The following is a 22,437-nucleotide window of genomic DNA, read 5'->3' as shown; positions in this document are numbered from 1 at the left end:
ACATAACTTAAAATTATTATCTGGAAGCAAAATCCTGAGATTAAAACAACATGGGGTCTTAGAGACAGGTGATTGGTCAGATTGACCAAGACTGGGCAGTGTTAGTGGACACACCATTTAAGAATTTAAGATGAACTTTTTTCTTTGTTTTTTCTTGTGAAAGGAGTCAGTACATTATATGTCTTTGAGAAATAGTGACCTAGATGAGAGAGTAAAGTGGGGGCAGTCCAAGAGACATTTCTGTCAGACTCATCAGGATCTCCAACTATATTTTAGGAAGGAAGAGAAAATGAGAAGTCAAAAAGATACTGGGGGTTTTGAGGTTGAGAGCTTCAGAAGTGATTAACGTGACGGAAGAAAAGTAAAGAACCTATGGAAAGGGATTGTGTGAGGCAGGGGAAGCAAGAGAAAGCATCTGTGGTGAAAGAGCCTACCCTTCGTTCATACGACGAGAACGAATACCTCTTCCTGTCAGGAATTTTAGGAATTAATTTATCTTCATAGTCTCGCCATATTGTGGACAAAACCAAAAAATGTTATAATAGTTATAATGTAATACGAAATAAAATATAACATAAAAACGATTTTTGAATCATTAAGGCTTAAGGTAGAACAAGAGTATTTTTTCTCTTAAAAATAAAAGCTGTAATCTGTAAGTAATTTAAAAAGATAATCTCTTCGCAGAATAATTCATCAGGTAAAAGGGAGTTATATACGCTAATAATTTGTTGAAAATTAAAGTTTGAATTGTAACACATTTCCCTTTCACTTACTGTGACTAATCTTCCCTGCCATTGGTTATTTTGCCAGTAACACTATTTTTAGAGGGGGGGAAAACAGCAAAATCGAAACATTAATATATGTATTTGAAAGTAGATATTTTTCCAATACCAGGTACATGCTGTGACATAGCTTCTGTGTTAACCACATTCTTCTCTCACTGTCAGGATGCCAGGTGTTTAATGGTACATAAAGGAGCCTATTTTATTTGCCCTTAATTCACTGAAACCTCCTAGGGGACACCACTATAAAATATCAATGCTTTTTTCCCTCCCTGCTAATGATCTAATAAATATTTAATTTTTGATCTTCTTCAGCAATTAAGACAATAGCATGAAAATTTTCAAACACTGTTTTTCGATTTTATTTTCAAAAAGTGTACTTGTTAGAATATTTGAAATATTAAACCTTAAATAAAAAGACATCATGTCAGAAGGAGTATCATCATCAATCATTTAATAACGAGTATGTCAAGACCTCTATTGCTCTGCTTTTGTCAAAATACAAACACTTACCTTCTTACTTTTTTTTTTTAATTTTTTCAACGTTTATTTATTTTTGGGACAGAGAGAGACAGAGGAGCATGAACGGGGGAGGGGCAGAGAGAGAGAGGGAGACACAGAATCGGAAACAGGCTCCAGGCTCTGAGCCATCAGCCCAGAGCCTGACGCGGGGCTTGAACTCCCGGACCGCGAGATCGTGACCTGGCTGAAGTCGGACGCTTAACCGACTGCGCCACCCACGCGCCCCTTACCTTCTTACTTTAAAAAAAAACTGAAAAATTACATACCTGAGTTTCTGGTTATATTGTTTGACTTTTTCCAATGAGGCTGCATTTATCTGGGCTTGAAATTCTTCCACCGAAACATTGTCTCTATAATAATACCCTTCCATGCTCTCCAGTGCTGTGTAAACAAGTAAATTACTTTTTAACTTGATTTTATAACTCAGTTTATCCACATTTACTTTAATCTCACTGATTATTAGTAAATGTATTTAAAACACTGAATATGACCACACATGCAACAAACTATCTTTCACCAGTCCAAAACTGAATGAAAATCATTCTTCTGCTCTAAAAATAAATATCAAACATTTGGTGATTATATCTAAGTTGGCAAAGATAATTTGTAATTTAAATTGTCTTCTTCTACTTTTAAAACATTTTATATACATTCTTTGTGAAGCTAAACTCAAACTTCACATATTTATATATATAAGCACACAAATGTATATATATATATGTACATACACACATATACCTATGCACATTGCATATATACGTGCATATGTATGAGGCAGGACTGTGTATTAACATACAAAAGAGTAAAAATGTTGAAACTGCTGCTCTCCGTGTCTATTCACATTCTCTTGTAGTTGCAGTTAAATCATGAAATATTAGTGTAATAAATCAGAAGCATAGATAATCTTAGAATACTAGCTTTACTACAATGCTTAATTTAGTTAATAAACATAAACATATATATAACTTTCCATTAATTTTAAACATCTTTTTGTTAATATGGATTTATTTCTTAACTAACATTTTTGGTTAAGTATTTCTTTTTTTTAATACTTATTTATTCATTTTTGAGAGAGAGACACAGAGAGAGAGAGAGAGACAGAGACAGAGAGAGAGAGAGAGAGAGAGAGAGATAGAGAACGCATGCGCGCACGCACTAGTGGGGGAGGGGCAGAGAAAGACCGAGGGAGACCCAGAATCCAAAGCAGGCTCCAGGCTCTGAGCTGTCAGCACAGAGCCCATGTGGGGCTCAAACTCACCAACCATGAGATCATAACCTGAGCCGAAGTCGAACGCTTAACCCACTGAGCCACCCAGGCGCCTCAAGTATTTCTTTTTTCCTTTAAACTTTATGTGATGGCACTTTTAACCTTTTGCAGAAGAAATGAATCACAAGGAAGTGCCTAGAAATACAACATCTCCTACAGAGAGGTTGCCAGCAACAGGAATGGCAACGGATCCAATTTGGAAATTTAAATGATTTCCTCTTGAGATTATTGCCACTGATAAACCTCAGTTTTCATAAGGCTGTTTCAAAATTGATGAAAAAAATTAATCTTTCAAACTGCTAAATGCAATAGCTTCTAAATTAAATAATACATTTCTTCAAATTGACAGAAACTTATCACCATTTTGGAGACAAAAATAGGAAACTCATTATTAACTTTTTTTAATGGTTCATGCTTTTATTTAAATTCCAGTTAGCTAAGATATAGAGTAATATTAGTTTCAGGAGTAGTTAGTGATTCATCATTTACATATAATACCCAGTGCTAATCCCAGCAAGTTCATTGCTAATTTTTGCTGTGCTGCTTTCTCAACTAGTCAGATTTCCACAGCACTGAAGAAACAACAAACCTTTAGAGTATTGCTCAATTTGAAATTAAAAAAATGGCATTATTGGCCTATAATTGAGAAAAACACTTATGGAAAATTAGTGAGAATGCTGACTACATTTGCTTCAGTTACATGATATCAAATTTGGGAGCTTGTTTCAAGGATTGCGTGTTTTTTTCCTTACGAGTTCTGCATTAATTAGAATATTTGCAAGTGGTTCAGCAAGCTTCTGGTCCTGAATACACACAAGAAAGAAAAGGAAGCCTTCCCGATAAAACAATCCTCACATAAATGCCATGTTCACTTCCATTAATGAGATGTTATTTGTGAGAGGCAAATATTCAGAGGATTCAGTCATCCTTCAATGTAAATTCCTCTTATTAGTTGGAGAGCTAATAATGAAAATCTTTGCATTGAAGTAAAACCACCACTTCCACTCCTTAGTAGCTGTGTGACCTCAAGCATGTTAATTAAAATCCAAGATCCTCAGGTTCCTCATTTGTGAAATGGAAAATAAGAGTACTTACTAACTATGATTCTTGGGAAATAAATAAATGAAATAATAGTATTAAGAGAACCCATGACTATTCTTTTCATTTACTCACTGTGTTTTATATATTAGGCAACATGCCCAATGCCCCACAGGCATTATCTAATTCAATTTCCAGGAGATACAGATTATGCATGAGTGTGCTTAGCCAAACAGGAAGTTTTGGGAACTAAGAGGAGGGTCCATGCAAGGACACTTCAATTTGTGATTTAAGATCAGAAAGACTGGAAAGGGTACGGTAGGAAGGAGCAACAGGGAAAGTAGCGGTTGGGGGTGGGGTGGGATGAATAAGAAAACACCTGGGGTCTAATTTTTACAAACGTCATTTTTTGTTGGTTTTTTTAGCAATTTTTTGTAAAGTTTCTTTATTTAGTTTGAGAGAAAAAGAGAGCAAGCACGTGTGTACAAGTGGGGAGGGACAGAGAGAGAGAGAGAGAGAGAGAGAGAGAGAGAGAGAGAGAGAGTGAATCCCAATCAGGCTCCACACTGTCATCATAGAGCTCTATGAAGGGCTTGAACTCACAAACCATGAGATTATGACCTAGCTGAAGTCAAGAGTCGGACACTTAACAAGCTGAGCCACCCAGGTGCCCCTATAAAGTTCTTAATGGCTCAGTTTTGGCCAGAATGTCCAGTCCTACTCTAAAATCTTATTGCCACCTAAAAACAAACTGGCATTTTTATGACATTCCTTGGCAATATTTCCAAATTAACAACAGATAAAATTAACAATTACATAGAACTTTTTTAAAAATGGGGAAAATGTATGACAATTTTGCCGAGTCTCAGCAAAATGTTATGGCAGATGTGTAGGGTTGTGAGGAAATGAACAATGACAAAAGAGGAGTTCTATATTTAAAAACTAAACTGTATAGCAAAGAAGAGGAAGGAGAAAAACATTCTCAATTTTAGATGAATACCTTGGTTATTTATTGTTATAAATACAAGAAAATGAGATAATGTTTTGCCAAATTCAATTTCTACACTCAGCAAAAGTATGTTAAATACATAATAATGTCCAAATTTCCAAGTTTGGCCTCTTCTCAGCATTTGCTTGTCTAGTTTCCTTAATTCTCATCTAAACAACAATATATTTCTTAGCAGCAGTATTGACATATTTGGTTGAATAAATATTTAATAGCATTTAATTAAAAGCAGTATTGAAAATATGACGAGTTTCTTTGTTTGCTTGTTTTCCTTCTACCCCTTCCGAATTTGAGGAAGCAAATCATCCCATCAAACTTAGGTGGTCAGGAAAATGGAAATTAAATTATTCTAAGACTGAAAATGAACTGAATTTCTACTCACTCAAAATACCTTTCAAGGCTTTTCCAAGAATGGGACTGACCAGGAAAAATACAGAATATCTGAAGAACAATTTTAAGAATTGTTTCAACAAATCAACACTCTTTCCTGACAGCATGATGACACTTCAGTGGTTAACTAATACACGACATATGCACCGGCCCCAGTTGGTCAGAATTCTTCAGAACTGGTCACAGTTTTCATGAGGAAAGCAAGTTTTATCAATCCTATTGAGATGAGCATGTGGTTGTACTGCCCTTTATTTTTTTAAATGTTTTATTATTTTTTTAAATATATGAAATTTATTGTCAAATTGGTTTCCTGTACTGCCCTTTAAAGAGGGGTGAGTTCACATGTTTACAGACTGATTCTAACATTTAGGAAATCTTAATTCTGGGAACTGTTCCTTCATTTATAACACTACCAGGTATTTATCCAAAGGTTACAAAAATACAGATTTGGAGGGGTACATGAAGCCCAAATGTCCACTCATTGATGAATGGATAAAAAATATGTGGCATGTGTGTATATACATATATATGTACATAATATACACATGTTATGGAATATTACTCAGTCATCAAAAAGAACGAAATCTTGCTATTTGCAACAATGTGGATGGATCTAGAGTGTATTATGCTCAGTGAATAAATCAGTTAGACAAATACCATATGATTTTACTCCCATGTTGGAGGAGAGGGGAAGACAGGGAAACAAACCATGACAGACTTGTAAAGATAGAGACAAACTGAGGGTTGATGGAGAGAGGTGGGTGGGGGGATGGGCTAGATAGGTGATGGTTATTAAGGAGGGCAGTTGTGATGACCACTGGGTGTTGTGTGTAAGTGATGAATCACTGAATTCTACTCCTGAAACCAGTGTTGCACTCACTGTATGTCAACTCACTAGAATTTAATTAAAAATTTGGGGAAAAAGTTATTTAATGTTTCAATTTCAAATACTGTATAAAACCCACAGAGAATACAAAGGGATTCATCTTTTAAAGGACCCAGAGTAGGGTTTTGCAAACACTCTAAAAAAAATACTCGAATGAAGGCAGCTTAGAAAAATGACAATATTTGTAACAAAATGTTCCCTTTTGTTTAAAAGAGAAATGCTGGGGGTGCCTGGGTGGCTCAAGTCGGCTAAGCATCTGACTTCAGATCAGGTCATGATCTTGCAGTTTGTAGGTTAGACCCCCCACGTCGGGCTCTGTGCTGAGAGCACGGAGCCTGGAGCCTTCTTTGGACTCTTGTGTCTATTTCTCTCTATGCTCCTCCCCTGCTCACACTCAGTCTCTCCCTCTCTCTCTCAAAAATAAATTAAAACATTATAAAAGAGAAAACACTATACACTGGAATATTTTTTAAATTTTTAAAAAAATAGAAGAGAAAATCCTCAAGTTTCTGGTTGATTTTAATTATTCTCTGAGAACAGAAGGACACCCTATAAAGAAGTAAAAGTCAGCATTTACAGTTTGTGGTGCCAGCCTTTTTCCTAAGGGCTGAAAAACAAATATACACAAGAGTGTTTGTGGAGAAAGGACTGGCATGGCATGTCCTATCTAGTGTAAGGAAATCCACCATAAGAGACCCAGGAAACAAGTACTTATCACTACTTTACAAAGAAGAGATGCCATATTCTAGGGCACAGTATAACTAACATCAAAGACCTTTATGTGATGCCATGTCCCTAGTACGTAGGATACATGGGTCTGGGAACCAAGAGTGGAAGTAGAAAGGTCACTGCTTAGCATCTATTGAGGGTTTAACTGTGTCCTCCAAAAAGATAAAACAAAAGCCCTAATCCCTGGTGGTTGCAAATGTGACCCTAATTTTTATACAGGGTTTTTGTGGATATCATCTACTTAAAATGATGTCATACTGGATTAGGGTGGCCCAAATCCAACGACTCCTGTTCTTATAAGTGTCCACCTTATTGGGACAGAGACACAGAGACTGACACACTGAGGGAAGAAGGTTGTGTGAAGACGAAGGCAGAGGCTGTTAATTCTTGTGTCACAAGCCAAGGCATGCCATGGACTTCTGACAGTCAGCAGAAGCTAAAAGTTAAGGAAGAATTCTTCCTTAGAGTCTTCCAAGGGAGCATGGCCTTCGGGCATCTTGATTTCATACTTTTAGCCTCCAAAACGATGACAGAATAAATTTCTGTCGTTTTAAGCCACAGAGTTTGTGGTAATTTGTTATGGCAGTGCTGAGAAACTAATACAACATCAGTCCCAGTGCGTCACTTAGGGATGTGTGCTTCCCATCCCTGAAACTTTGGCTCCATGGTTTAAAAGGTCCTGATCCCCAAAGTAGCCCACTTTCCCTAGAAGACAAGGCAGGGGTCCCACTGAACATCAGCTACGGTTACCACCTGAGCACTGTAGGCCCCTGGTGCCAAGGCATCCAAGGAAGAGAGACCACCATCTTGGCAAGGCTGGTCGACTCTGATCATCTTAATTGTGGGGAAATAGGTTCTACTTATATAAATGGGTTAGAAAAAAAACAGTGTGGAAAGCCGCCACCATGGGGTGAAAGTGCCTCAGGTGAGCTATCGAGATATTGTACTGGGATCACGAGCAACTTGTTGTATCACCTGCGGGAACTTACTTTCCATCTGATGCCCGTATACCTTGATCACAAACGCCACTTGCCCCCTAGACTCTTTGCTTCTTACACACACAAGTTAATGATAACTGTCTGATTGTTTTCTCCACCTTCACCACGTGTGTAAGATCTTATTTTCTTCACTTTCACAATGTGTGTACGACCTTGTGCACTCAATAAATACGGAGAGGAAACCCCTGTTTGGGGTTCTTGTCTCCTCCTGGACATTAGCCTCTCTCATATTCAGTTTTGCATCTGCTCTCTTGCCGGACAAGAGAGAACTCCAGACTCATAGTCTGCAACACATAAGGAAGTAGGGCTATTCCTATATAATGAGGGCAGGAAGGAACATGTTTGGCACCCAGTAATCCACATGGGTCCCTCTTGGTACTTCCATGTCTAAATTTGATGGTAAATGGACAAATGCAGCAACCCTGGCCTGAGGAGAGCAGAATGAACAGAAGGGTCAGGCCCCCCGGGGATAGAAGTGTTAGTCATGCCACTGGGACCAGAAGGTTGAGGCTGAGGGCAAGGATGATCCACAATGGATACAGAAGAGGGAAAATGGGCATCTTTGGCAGCCCCAAGACCAGCTGCAGCAGCAGGGGTTATTTCTCATCCCATTACCATGCTTCTTCCCCAGGAAGGGAGCCCATCAGAGTCACAAAGGAGACACTCCTACTCTTGACCCAAATGGATCTGAGGGTACAGGGTGGACCATGGCAGGTCGCTCACTCAGATTCCCTTTCAGGAAGGATGGGCTTGTTGCCTAGCTGTTGTGGTTGCCAGAAGACAGCCCTCAGCCATTAGCTCTTTAGGGAATCTTCAGTCTTTGCTGAAGAAAACTGTCCCACCGAAATCATATCTCCTAGAGGCAGCCTGCCTCCTCATGATTTAACAATGCAGAAGTGAAAAGGCCCTACCCCGTCGCCCAGTCTCCCCATATCTAGAAACGTTGAACCTTTGTGAAATGGATCAATCTAATTAAGCAAGGATTAACTGGATAATTGCACAGTGCTTCATAATCTACGTTGACCTGTGCTTCCTCACTCCCGGTGGACTTTAGAATCACCTTAAAGGGGTGACTGGGTGGCTCAGTCGATTAAGCATCCGACTCTTGGTTTTGGCTCTCAAGTCACGATCTCATGGTTTCGTGGGTTCAAGCCCCGTGTCGGGCTCTGCAATGACAGTGTGGAGCCTGCTTGGGATTTTGTCTCCCTCTCTCTCTCTGCCCCTACCCCATTCATGCTGTCTGAGTATCTCTCAAAATAAGTAAATAAACTTAAAAAGAAAAAAAAAAGAATCACTGGTAAAAATTCTAAAATATACTGGTATCTGGGCCTTATGTCCCAGAGATTCTGACTTAATCAGTTTGGTGTGGAACCAAGCTTGGGTATTTTCTAAAACCTCCCCAAGGTGATTAAAGTGCAGCCAGTATTGAAGAAACAGCAAGCAAATAAGCCAACGGGAAAAGGGCAGAGGAAGTGACCCTGAATATCTATCCTCCTTACTCCCATTTTCACCAAGTTTATAGTCACTTGCTTTATCTCATCAAGGGCTTGGGGATCCCCCCAGGGTTAATTCCCTGACCTGTAGGAAGTACTTAGAGAAGACTGCTTTTGTGTGATCTTTTCCTTCTAGCATTTTGCTTATGCTCTGTGCTGACTTTCCTGTTTGGCTGTTTCTGTGATCTTTATCTTGTAAATCTGTATCACTTGTTTTGTCTGCCTGGATTGCTATTCTCCTGCAGGTCTCCCCTTGAGTGATACATGTTCCTTAAAGTGTATCCTGCTTGCTTCTGGCACTAGAATTCCTGATCTCATAGCTGGTCCCATCTCTGCAGCGAGCCCCATCAGTCAGTGTGCCCTCCTTCGCCAAAAGGTCTATTCAGGCAAGAAAAATGAGAAGAAAGCAGTATGTTTGCTTCCTGTTCTAAGTATATGGTACAACAGACAACTTTACAAGGGCTGACAGAAATAATTTTCCCAGGAGGTTTTCAAATTCGTCTCATTTTTCTAATTTTCGTATTTGCTAGCAAAGACCAATAATGTACATATGTACACCTAAAGCTAAAACCCTTTGAATAAACTTCCATCTCCGGAATAGACACCATTTGGAATCTCTTCATTTACCACCACTTTCAATTACCAGATGGTAATCTCTATTCAAGCTGGTGTTGAATTTCCTGGGCTTCTCTCAATCTGATGAAAATAGTCAGAGCGACTAATAATGAATCCTCATGGGAGTTTTAGAAGTGCAGAGGAACTTCAGCAGCCCCTTTAAATAAGCAGCCTTATCACTGATACTGTTCTAATGAGACAAGCTGTTTTCCAGTCTTCTTTACCTATCTGTGACCTCAACTGCAATAGTATTTCCACTGTTGCTTTTTCATAGTTCATTGCTGTGTAAATATTAAAACCTAATGTTAGCTAGTGTTCCGTTACATTTTAAAAAGCAATACTCTATTCACTGAACTAGTATGTATTTAGGGATTTTTTTTAAAATTAGACTTAGCCATAATTATAAAAGAGAGGTTACTTGGAAAATACTCTTCCTTTTCCTATGAACATTTGCTGTTGGGTATGAATATTCAGCTATTTATGGCTGGTGTGTCACAAATGTAATAATTTTTTTAGAAAAGATGCAAAATGCCATCTGTCATCTCAGTCATGATTTCAAAGGCAGAATTTTTAAAAAGAGGAGTAAAGGAAAGGAAGTGAAGAACCTTTAATAACTGTAAACTCTGTTTAAATCCTATAAAAGTTAACCTCCTTGTCTTCTAAAACTATCTGTGTAATGGCATTTAACATATTTTAGGCTAAACTACCCTCCCAAGGTAGCTCTAAAGGTCTATTTCTGCTCAGTTTCTTTTTATTCCCCCATTCCTTTCCATTACAGACTCTTGTATTGTCTATATGGACCCTATCACAGTCCTCCAAAAAAAAAAAAATGAAAATACCTTCTAGTAAACTCCTAAGATCTCTGCACTGACAATTTCCTCTGCTTAAATGTACTCTTACCAAGTATCTGAGGCAGCCATTGTTTTTAAACTATGGCAATCAAAGGAAGGGCAATCTATCTTTTAGAATTACAATAATATGCATATGGTACAAGAATTTTCACTTGGCCGTAGATTTTGATTTCATTTGCCTGTCTGTTTTTCAGTTACAGAGATTAATTTTATTTCTCTACTCTTCTCATTTTTTATTAGAATATAAAAATTCCACAGCAAAACTGATGCAGTTCTTGAAAACTCAATAGAAGAAAAAAATGAAATCCTCCATGGACCTGCTCAGAGAAATTGATGTAATCTTGTGACCACAGCATGAGTTAAAAAAAAAAATCATAGACTAGAAGAAACTACAGTAGAATAATCTGGACTTCTGATCAGTTTGGGGCTGCATTTGTGCCTCTGGAAATAAAAAAGATCCAGGATCTTTCCTTGGAAACCAGTTCACTGAAAGACTCTTACTCATGTTAACCTTAATTTCTTCTATTGCAGTTAAAAAAACTCATTGTTCATTTGCCAAAACAATTTGTTTATTTATAAAAGGAATATATTTTTACTCTGGGTAAAAACTCAAAGAATAAAAAATCATCATCAATTTAATCACCCAATGATACCAAAAACATTTTATATACATTTGATTATATACACACTTGGATTACATAATTGAAAATGGAATATAAATTTTTTGTAACTTGCATGTGTACATTGCCAATCTTTTTCTATCTCATAAAAAAAATTTTAACCATATAATTTTAATGGTTCTACCACAATTCATTTGAGCCAAATTAATTTATCTGTATTATTTAAACCACTCATGTCTTGTTTCTCCGTTATAAATACTGTTGCAGTCTTATTTGGTAAATATTTAAAACTAATGTTATTCTTTCCTTAATAAACATTCGCAGAAGTAAATACATTACCTAGGTACTGTGAAGGAATTTTTGAATTAATGGAAAAAACAACTATGATGGCTACAATTACATGTATTTTTAAAAATAAAGATAACATAATTTAAGTACATGTATTAAAAAAAGTAGTTTACCTTGTGCAAAAAGAACAGGATGAATTTTAAACCCTCCTCCATTTTTCAAACGTTGAGGCAGCTGTTCAAAATGATAACTATCAATGTAGAAGTAAACTTTCAGAGCCTGCCGACTTCCTTCCGCTTGATATGTAAGAGGAACATCTAAATGACATTTAATATTACATTACTTCCAAAAGTCAGGTTATGTTATAAAGTGTATTTGTTAACTTTTTTAAAAATCTTGAAAATTACTAGAAACTAATATAAATATATGCATATTATATATAATGTATTATACTCATACAATATACTTGACATATATGTCGAGTTCAGGTTAGGCAAACTTACAGTGCTCTTCAGTGAAAGTATTAAATCAGATTCCTATTAGCTAAAGCAACAGATTTATTACTGTACTGTATATAAAATTCTACAATAGGAAACTTCGTTACACTTTGACACACCAGATGTCTCACTTAACTAAATGAGAAGTTTAGTTACACATGGTTTGGAATCAGAATCTCCCAGGGCAGCTGCCTCATTCATATTTTAGTCAAAATGAATCCTTGGGGTACAATTCTTAAGTAGCGTACAAGAGATTGGGTACAGAGCAACCATTATGAAAATTCGCATGGGTTTTGCAAGTTCCATTCCCTGAGCACCAGATCAAAAACATATTACCTCTGTTGATGCCCTACAGTCATTAGAAATTATCTGTCCAAATTCTTTTAGTTTTCTCAAAGATCTTAAGTTTAATTACTCAAAAACAAAAGCAAAATAAAAAACCAAACCCAAAAAACAACCAATTTGAAAAGCTAAAATGATGCAGGAGTATTTCATAGTGCTATCATAAATACTTCTCATTTTATGTTACTTATCCAAGACAAATAACTTTCATTTCATTTAAAAAGAATGTAAAATCTTCCTAAGAAGCTAGAATAGTCATATTAACCAAGTTAAAAATTAAGGCAAAAATATAGTAGAAATTTTAATACAAGTTCTTGCTCAATATTTGTTAGTTCTAACCTACTTCTTGAATAAAATTATGTATAAAAGTAGAGTTCAAGGTTAAATCCATTATGGAAGAGAGATTCCAGGTTTCTCATTAAATGTAGGTAATTATGCATATCAATAGCAGAGGTATTGCATTAACATCTACAAGTCTCTTTTATGCCATATAATAATGCTTATTTTATTTTTCTTTCTATATTTTTAGAGTTTCTTTAACTTTATTTATTTTGAGAGAGAGAGAGAGAGAGAGAGAGAAAGGGAGCGGGGGAAGGGCAGAGAGACAGGGAGAGAGAGAGAATCTTAAGCAGGCTCCATGCTATGCTGTCAGCGCAGAGCCTGATGCAGGGCTTTGACCTGAGCGAAGATCAAGAGTTGGACTCTTACTGAGCCACCTAGGAGCCCCTTTCTATATGCTTATGGGAGGTATAAATGGTTTTGGTTTAGAAAAGAGAAGACATTTCTCAGTTGAAGAGTTGGAAATTAACTGGATTTTAATGATTGGGAAACTCCGTTTTTTTCTTAGCTCTATAATAGAAAAAGGATGCACAGACACTATAGAAAATGTATATATACTAAGTATTTGTATTTTCTAGTTCCCCTTTACATACAATGTCTTTCATTTGTATTTCAATTTTTAAAACTCCATTTGTTTACTCTTTGGCACCAAATGTTTTTGAAAGAAAGATAATAATGCAGCAGTTGGAGTTCCATTATAGGACAAATAAACATGCTATCCTAGGAAGAAAGTGAAAATGACTGAAAATTATCAAGTATATTAAATTTAAAATGAAGTTAAAGCTAAGAGTGAAAGAATGACCTTCTCTCGAAGTAATTGGTATACCTGTAAAAGCACATATTAATGTGGAGCTGAAATTGCTGCCTTTTATTTGTGGAAATTTATCTACTATGAAAAAAAATCAAAGATTAGGACTATGTAACAATTAAAGGCTACAAAAAAATTATTGCACGAAGAAAAGGTCTCTCCTATGGTATTTATTCCAGAGAGGAATTCCAACCGTGGCATCCCATCCCGGTAAACTTGGCCCTCCGTCACTGAACAGGCCCATAAATTTGAAGGTAAGTCTCCAAGAAGTTGTTAGATCCCTTTGCCTGAATTGCTCTTCCTTGACCCTCTGCAGGGCTGGGTCTTTATCACCCTTTGGATTTCAGCTTAAAAGCTATTTCTGCTGAGAGCCCTTCCTTGTTGATTCCTTAAAGAGCCACCTTACCCTCATTCTTTATGCACTGCTTATTTCTTGCATAGGATTTATCATGGCCCTAATCATCTTTGTAGTTGATTCCTTCTTTGTTTTCTCCCAAGTAGGCTGTGAGCTCCATAAAGATAGGGATGGTGTCTGTCCTATTCACCACGGCATCCACGGTTACAGGTGCAATGCCTGGCTCATATAGAAAAAGCGAAAGCTCAAAAATATCCATTCTGCTAATCATTATAGTAAAATTACCTGTATCACCATTGAAAGGGGGGAAGATTTGCTATCATTATATTTTTATTCTCCAAAAACATGAAGATTTTCCATAAAATATATTTAATTTTATACAACCTAATCATTTAGCTCACTTATTCCTTCTTCACTAATTACCTAACATGACATAGAAAGGATCTCGTACTTGCCCTATACTACAGTGGGTTACAATGTCCATCTATTCCTTTCTATCTCTCGCTAGTTTCTAAGCTTCATGCCAATGGGGTCTTTGTTTTATTTAGTCACTATTATATCTTGGGAATTTAGTTCAGCAGTTAGCATGGTGTATATACCTAGTATTTCTTAAAGAGAAATAAAATGTCTTCAATCCAGACATTTGAGTTCAACTTGCTCGCAAGCCCTATTTTTTCAGAATTTCATTATTCTTTAATGCAAAAATACGACTATAAATAACGCTAAACATAGCTCTTTAAAAAGAATGCAGAGTAATAAAGTGAAGAGGATGGGTTCAAATATTTGCTGAATACTACCACGAGCCTTGTAATGTTAGGGACTTTCTTTTTTTTGTTTTTCAATTTTTTGAATGTTTATTTATTTTTAAGAGAGAGAGAGAGAGAGAGAGAGAGAGAGAGAGCACAAGCAGGGAAGGCACATAGAGAGAGGGAGACAGAATCCAAAGCAGGTCCCAGGCTCTGAGCTGTCAGCACAGAGCACAATGTGGGGCTTGAACCCACAGGCCACAAAATCATGACCTGAGCCAAAGTCAGCCGCTTAACCAACTGAGCCACCCAGGCACCCCTTTTTTTTAATTTTTGTTTTTTTCATTAAATTTCTTTTTAATGTTTATTTGTTTTTAAGAGAGAGAGAGAGAGAGAGAGGGAGAGAGAGAGAGAGAGAGAGAGAATGTGCAAGGCTAGGGACTTGCAAATACATTATCTTATTTAACGCTCATGACCCCATGAGTGAGGGAAAGCTGGTATTCCCATGTTTGTGGATAAGAGTCGCACAAGTTTGGGACTCAAGTTTCTTATCTTCAAAGCACTGTTCTCTTTATAACTTCATGTTTCCTCCCCTGTGTGCTCAGTCCTTCCCTCAAAGACAAATAGCCAAACTAGTCTTCACTACAGTGATGCAAATTAATTTGTCCATCTGACTCCTCTGTTTCTAACCTTACAGAAAGATCAAATCACATGCAATTAATAATAAAGCTCTAGCTTCCTTATACCACTTAAATAAGATGTGATGACACTGGATATTAAAAAATTCTCTTCTTTCCTGAATATACTTAGGTATGTTCCTACCATCACTGTTAATGACTTGCTTGGAATATCTATTAGTGTAGCATTGGAACTGACCTTGCCCTAGGGGCCTGTTTTCAGAAGTTGAGGTTATGCTTTGGGGACATTCATAAAAATATATATGAATTATATGAATGTTTATATTTGTCACAGATATATACACATTTACATGCTAATATTACTTATGTGGTCTTAATTATCTCTAATATTTATACTAGTTTTCAATGTGCTAAAGTTAAACCTCTCATGGTGGCTATGCAATAAGTAACTGTTTTATCAAGCTTATAACACGGGTCCCCTGCCTGCTTGTTCAACAGACCATTCACCAGTAATGTCGTATTTGAACCATGAAAAACAGTACTCCTGTGAGCTTATGGCCCCTAAAGCAAAATTTAAAAGAAAAAAAAAACAGGGTATGTTGTGAAAATAAGAGTTTCTCTGCCTTTGGCAAAATCATACCCACATGACTAAAGTAAATGAAAATATATTCTGTTTTATACGTGCCCACAGAAGACCATACAATTTTTTCAAGTAATAATATCCTAATCAATTAATCCCCTTCACCAAGTTCTCCCTTGAATATAATCCAAATCCTTAACATTGTAATTCATGTTCTCATTCTCTCTCATTTATCAATGAAGATGAAACTTTAATAAAATTCTGTTCTCTCTACCTTCATAATTTAATACATTCAGAATCAACCACTTGTATCATCTCCACAGCTACCCTCAAGGTCAAGTCCCCATCATCTTTCAACCTGGGTCACTGAAGTAGCTTCCTCACCGGTTTGCTTCTGTCCTTGTCCCCAGTAATGCTTTATTCAACACTGCAATCAGAGGCAGCTTTCAGTAGGTAAGCCAGCTCAGGTCATTCCTCTGACCCATGGCTTAATTAGAAACGCGAGGTTCTTTCAATGGTCTGGTATAAGCCTCTTCATGTATATTTTCTATCACTTCCACAGTTGGTTATTATTATTTATTTTACCCTAAATATAACATTTTATATAAAACAATTTGAACTATATTATCAAATATAATATCAAAGTTATGCCATATGTTTTTGTTTGATGTCAAAAAAATTCTATGAAACACCTATGAGACATTTAACTACTTACTTGCAACCAGTGGCTCCTCTTCTGATGGTTTAAAGTAAAAAGAAACTTTTTCCAAATCAAATAGTGCAACCAGTGTATCTTCTAACATGGCTTGTTCATCTGTCTAGAAAGAAAGAAAACAGTAAAAAATATGATTGGATTGCAAAGGATAGAACATCACATCACATCACATCACATCACATCACATCACATCACATCACATCACATCACATCACACTGTATCACATCTCCAGACCAAAACTAGCTTCATTTGTGTTTTATTTACATGCAAAGCAAATTATCAACACTTATCTAAGAATTTACTGTCCACAACAAAATTAACAAATCCCTCAAAGTTACAAGTCTCTTTAATAGTTTTATATTTTTCCTTTTCCATATTACCTAAATGGTTCTACACAATCTTTCAGTCTATTTTGTAGCTATATTCAAACTGTGTTGATTTTTATTATTTACAAACAAATGTGTAAATAATACAATAAGCATGCTATCTGTCTCCAAACTTCTATAATCTTAAAAATGTAACAGCTAAAAGGCAAGAATTTTTTTATTAAAAAGCCACAGTACACAGTTTCCATCCTGTTTTACAATAAGATAGCTGATGCATTATTCATTTTGCAACCTTGTAGAGCTGTGATGAAAGCAATTTGCATGTATGCAGTGATTTTTCTTCCAAAGAGCTTGGGTACAAGAATCGTTTCTATCTCACTTGCCTTTATGGGGCCTTAATCTAGAGTCTTGTGACTACGAAATCTGATTTGTTTTTATCATTCCTTTCATTGTAAGAGCATATTATTTCACAGTGAAGCAGGTAAGGCCCAGCCATGGTAACAAGTTCTGTGCATGTCTTAGCAATATTATCTTCCTAGTATTAAATTCTGGCCTTCCTATTAGCAGTTTTGTGCATGACCTAGAGTCTTTTATTAATTTCGTCCTGAAAGAATAATTAGCCTTATCATGCACAGATTATCTTTTAAAGGTAACATTTGTTTCTTTAAGACTATCAATGATCCTTTTAAATAATGATTTTAACAAGATTTATACACGCTTTTAAAGGTTGCTGTAAGCATACAGCCATTTTGGGGAGGGGGCAGCATGAGTAGAGGGTGAAGGAGATACTAAAGAATGTCCCTTGTGTGAAAAAGAATCACTAAATCAAACCCCAGATCCCAAAGATGTATAGCATGCAAAGCCAAAAGTTAAGAGAATCACCACCTTTGCACTTTGGCTTGGTACTTAATACCGTGTATGGTACACAGTAAGTGCTGGATAAATGTTTATTTTAGTAAACTTATTTTTTAAAGTCCTTTGAAGCAGCAAAAGTATGCCATGAACCTGGAATTGGAAGGATAGGGCTGAAGAATCAGCATCTTCTTAACTGAGAAGAATACACACAAGGAAGAAGTGTCCCAAACAGGCAGGCCTCTGATTGCTATAGTGCAAGTCCTGATGCTCCAGCAGATGTGGCTAAAGTGATATGCAAGTGACCATGGACTGTGCTCAGAGCTCAGGGACACACAGACTGCCAGTGCTGGCACCTCCCACAGAACCTTCCACATTGCTAGGAGGCTTGTATGTGCTTGTTACAGAGACAGAAAAAACATGGGTTTGACTTTTTATAAAGCAACCTTTGCATTTTTTTAATCAATTCTATAATGTTAAGGGTTTCAAAAGACTAAGGAAAAAAAACAGTTTTCTTGAGACATAATTCACATCCTATAAAAGTCCCCCATTTAAAGTGTATAAGCTTAGGGGTTTTTAGTGTACTCAGAGTTGTGTAACTACCACCATAGTCTAATTTTAGAATACTTGCACCACCCCACAAAGAAACTCAGTACCCATTAGCATTCACTCCCCATATCCCTTCTTCCAGTCCTTAGCTCTAGGCAACCATTAGCCTACTTTCAGTCTCTGAAATTTGCCTATTGCACATATTACATAATAATGGACTCAAATAATATATATCTTTTACAGCTATAATCACTTAGCATAATGTTTTCAACCTCCACCCATGTTGTAGCCTGAGAATATCTGTATACAAGTTTTTGTGTAAATATAAGTTTTCATTTTTCTTTGTGTAAATATAAGTTTTCATTTTTCTTGTATATTATATAGGAGTAGAATTTCTGGGTAATATGGGAATTCTATGTTTAACATTTTGAAGAAGTGCTAAATAGTTTTCCAAAATGGCTACACTGACTTCAGTGTCCATCAACAACAAATGGATAATCCAAGGAAGATATGATGTATCTCTCTCTCTCTCTCTCTCTCTCTCTCTCTCTCTCTCTCTCTCACACACACACACACACACACACACACACATACACACACACACACACACACACACACACACACACACACACACACACAGGAATATTACTCAGCCATAAAAAAGGTGAGATGTTGTCATTTGGGACAACATGGATGGGCCTACATTATAGTGATACATGGAATCTAAAAAACAAAACAAATGAATAAACAAACAAAAGACAAATCAGGCCTATAAATACCACAACAAACTGATGGCTGCCAGAGGGAAGGGGGTGGTGGGATGGGCAAAATGGATAAAGGGAAGTAAAAGATACAGGCTTCCAGTTGTGGAATGAATAAATCATGGGAATAAAAGGCACAGCATAAGGAGTATAGTCAGTAGTACTGTAATAGTGTTGTATGGTGACAGATGGTAGCCTTGTGGTGAGGGTAGCAGAACATATAGAGAGGTTGAATCATTATGTTGTACACCTAAAACTAATGTAACATTGTGTGTCAACTATATTCAAATAAAAAATATATAGAAAAAATTTTAAAAACGGCTGCACTATTTTACATTCCCACCAGCAATGTATGAGGGTTACAATTTCTCCTTACCAACACTTGTGATTGTCTTTTGGATTACAGTTATCCACATCTCAATGTATCCTAGTATCTTATTGTAGTTTTTAGTTGCATTTCCCCAATGGCTAATGATGTCGATCATCTTTTCATGTGTTTTCTGGCCATTTTATATCTTCTTCCAAGAAACACCTATTCAAATCCTTTGTGTGCTTTTTTTAATCGAGTTGTCTTTTTATTAAGTGTTAAGAATTCATTGTAGACTCTTGGGACACTTGGTGGCTCAATTGGTTGAGCGTCCAACTTTTGGTCTCAGCCAAGGTCATGATCTCATAGTTGTGAGTTTGATCCCGCATTGGGCTCTGTACTGACAGCTGTGGAGCCTGCTTGAGATTCTGTCTCTTCTTCCCTGCTCCTCCCCTGTTTTTGTTCTCTCTCTCAATCTCAAAATAAATTTAAAAAATTAAAAAATAATTCTTTCTAGAGTCTGGATATGTCACTTATCAGGTATATAAGTTCAAATATTTTCTCCCATTCCTTGGGATTTGGAACAAAATTAAGTTTAAAGTAAAAGTACCAGCACTTGATTAAACAACGGCAGTTTTAAAATAAGAGTAGAATATGGAGCGCCTGGGTGGCTCAGTCGGTTGGGCAGCCGACTTCGGCTCAGGTCATGATCTCGCAGTCTGTGAGTTCGAGCCCCGCGTCGGGCTCTGTGCTGACCTGCTCAGAGCCTGGAGCCTGTTTCGGATTCTGTGTTTCCCTCTCTCTCTGACCCTCCCCCGTTCATGCTCTGTCTCTCTCTGTCTCAAAAATAAATAAACGTTAAAAAAATTTAAAAAAAAAAGTAGAATAGAAATGAAGCCTCATTCATTCACCCATCTAACAAACAATGTGTTAGGAAGTGGGTTTCCTTTCTTACGTCATTTCTATTTGATAGGAAATAATATTTATTTTGTTTGTAAACATTTCCAAAAGTGCCTTATTTCAAAATTTTCATTAGTTAAATCTTTCTGAGTTTTATTAGCAATCAAATAAGAAATCGGTCGCCCACATGGAGCCCATAGAATCTTTTCAAAAGAACCTAATTTTGTTTCTCTGCAGTACACTGAGGCAGACTTCCTTACCTTATCATTCCAGAACCTTTTATGACTGCGCAGTATTGCAATTACCTCCCTATCTTCATTATCATTAAAGAAAAACATTTTGATATATAAACTCACATATATTTGTTTAATAGGTGACACAGGATCTCATATTTAAAGTCACAATTCTATTTGATGAGCACCTTCAGCTTATACGTAAGAGTGAACACATTTGTCTTTTTGAACACAGAAAGTATATGAACTATCAGAACCACAGAAAGTATATGTTAAAAGACTACTTGGATTTATCAAATATTTTGTGATGCTTTCTTCATGTGCACTGCGGGAAACTGATACATAAATATGGACTATTCTACAATAATTAAGGCAGTGTTCTTACATTTAACAGGACAAACATGCGTGCAAAGGAAGGAAATAAAATCATTTAACATACACAAATTTTAAACAGATTGTCAGATAGTAAGGCATGAAAGTTGTCAGATCTTGTCTATCAAGCAGGCTCCAGAATATCAATGTCAGTGGGAGCTTGGCTTTCGTGGCACTTCTGGATTGGAAATAAGGACCCACAGCACAAAGACCCTCTCTCCTCTGATGATCTTTCTCCGTCACTGCTTAGGGATATAGGAATTAGTAACAGATGGAGGCTTTCTCAGCTTTCAGCAGCCTGAGAATACGTAAAATCAGGAAAGAAGAAATACCTTCTACATAGTTACTAAAACCATATTTGCCCATGGAAAAATGAATTCTTTTAAAGTAGCTGACTGCCTGCTAATATATAATGAATAACTACTTATTTGGGAATGGGTTACAAGGTATGTTATGGTTGTCATAGGCAGTGGGAGACACTGTGATTCCTTACCAAGTTTGGTGACAGGAGCGACTGAAAGTGAAAAAGAACACCTGCATTCGCTATCTGGTCCAGCCACCTTCTGCTGGCCTCTCCGGTGTCCATCTCGTTGTCTTTGCTGTTGTCAAACATCTGGTTTAAGGCTGCCATAAGCTGCTCAGAGAAGGCACAGACTGTGGCCACAAGACTCTGGCAGAAAACCATGTCTCTTCGGAGCTGTGTCTCACTGTCTGTAACCCAGGAGAACATAAAGACAGTTTTGAAAAATGCCACAGGTAAATAAAACCAATTCATTAAGCATTTATATTTGCTGTTATTTCATCCTTTCACTACACTCAAACCATGTGGAAAATGTGAATCTGAACTCTACTAATGAGCATACACTTTAGCAAATATGCTAAACACCAAAAAAAATTTAAAAACCATTAAAATAACTTTGGTTAATTGATATTGTGACTTTATTTTGCAATCATTGAATTGTTCTACAAAACCCAAGGGAAAAAAGACTTTATTTATTGATGTGTTTTTTTTTCTGATGGAACATGATTTGTTTCATGATACTTCCTAAAGGAAATTCAAAGTTCAATTTTTCAGTTTGTGCTGGCAAATGAAATACATTATTAATACTAAATTTTTAAAGTGATCTAATAAACTTACTCTAATTTTGTTAACATGATATGCACATGGGGAAAAGAGTATTGATATCTGATTGTTTATAACAATAAGCAAATCTGGATCTCTTAGATTCACCTAAGGAAACTTCAGGAGTCGTAAACATGTCCCGTTTATAAATTATTATATTTCTTTGAATAAGTAATGTATTTACAGTTTTAACATATGCTGCTTTTCACCAGGATTCTTATTACGCAACTGGTTGGATTTTTGATGGACCCACACTGAAGGTATGTCTACCCTGTGAATTGCCACTCTTGGGCCACCATTTTTTCCAAGTGGAAACAAGCTTGCCTCTGAGAACCTGATCACAGCGATTCACTTCTTTGGGTGTTTGGATACATACAAACTCCATGAACTATATAAATATAAGCCATAAATTCTGTGCACTGAAAAATCGCTTATACTAGAAGAACAATAAAAGTGAAAATACTCATTTTCTTAAAAATGTACTGAATATTTCAAGGGCTCAGAATTT

At 36.5% G+C, this 22,437-nt stretch overlaps 1 protein-coding gene across 4 annotated transcripts in view; it reads right to left on the bottom strand.

The window, feature by feature from the left end:
* Positions 1 to 22,437, bottom strand: part of PREX2 (phosphatidylinositol-3,4,5-trisphosphate dependent Rac exchange factor 2) — a 301,119-nt gene that overhangs the window by 72,102 nt on the left and 206,580 nt on the right. For all 4 annotated transcript variants that reach the window (XR_007148625.1, XR_007148624.1, XM_047842583.1 and 1 more), the window contains 4 exons: positions 21,300 to 21,517; positions 16,506 to 16,608; positions 11,659 to 11,802; positions 1,571 to 1,685 (listed from right to left, as the gene is read on the bottom strand). Coding sequence is in view for 2 of the 4 variants with exons in the window: in XM_047842583.1 (XP_047698539.1) it covers positions 1,571 to 1,685; positions 11,659 to 11,802; positions 16,506 to 16,608; positions 21,300 to 21,517 (580 nt within the window). In the remaining 2 variants the exon portion in view is untranslated. The remainder of the gene's footprint in view (positions 1 to 1,570; positions 1,686 to 11,658; positions 11,803 to 16,505; positions 16,609 to 21,299; positions 21,518 to 22,437) is intronic.

Source organism: Prionailurus viverrinus, chromosome F2 (assembly GCF_022837055.1).
Source record: "Prionailurus viverrinus isolate Anna chromosome F2, UM_Priviv_1.0, whole genome shotgun sequence".
Taxonomy (NCBI): Eukaryota; Metazoa; Chordata; class Mammalia; order Carnivora; family Felidae; genus Prionailurus; species Prionailurus viverrinus.
This window is presented reverse-complemented; position numbering and strand designations above follow the sequence as displayed.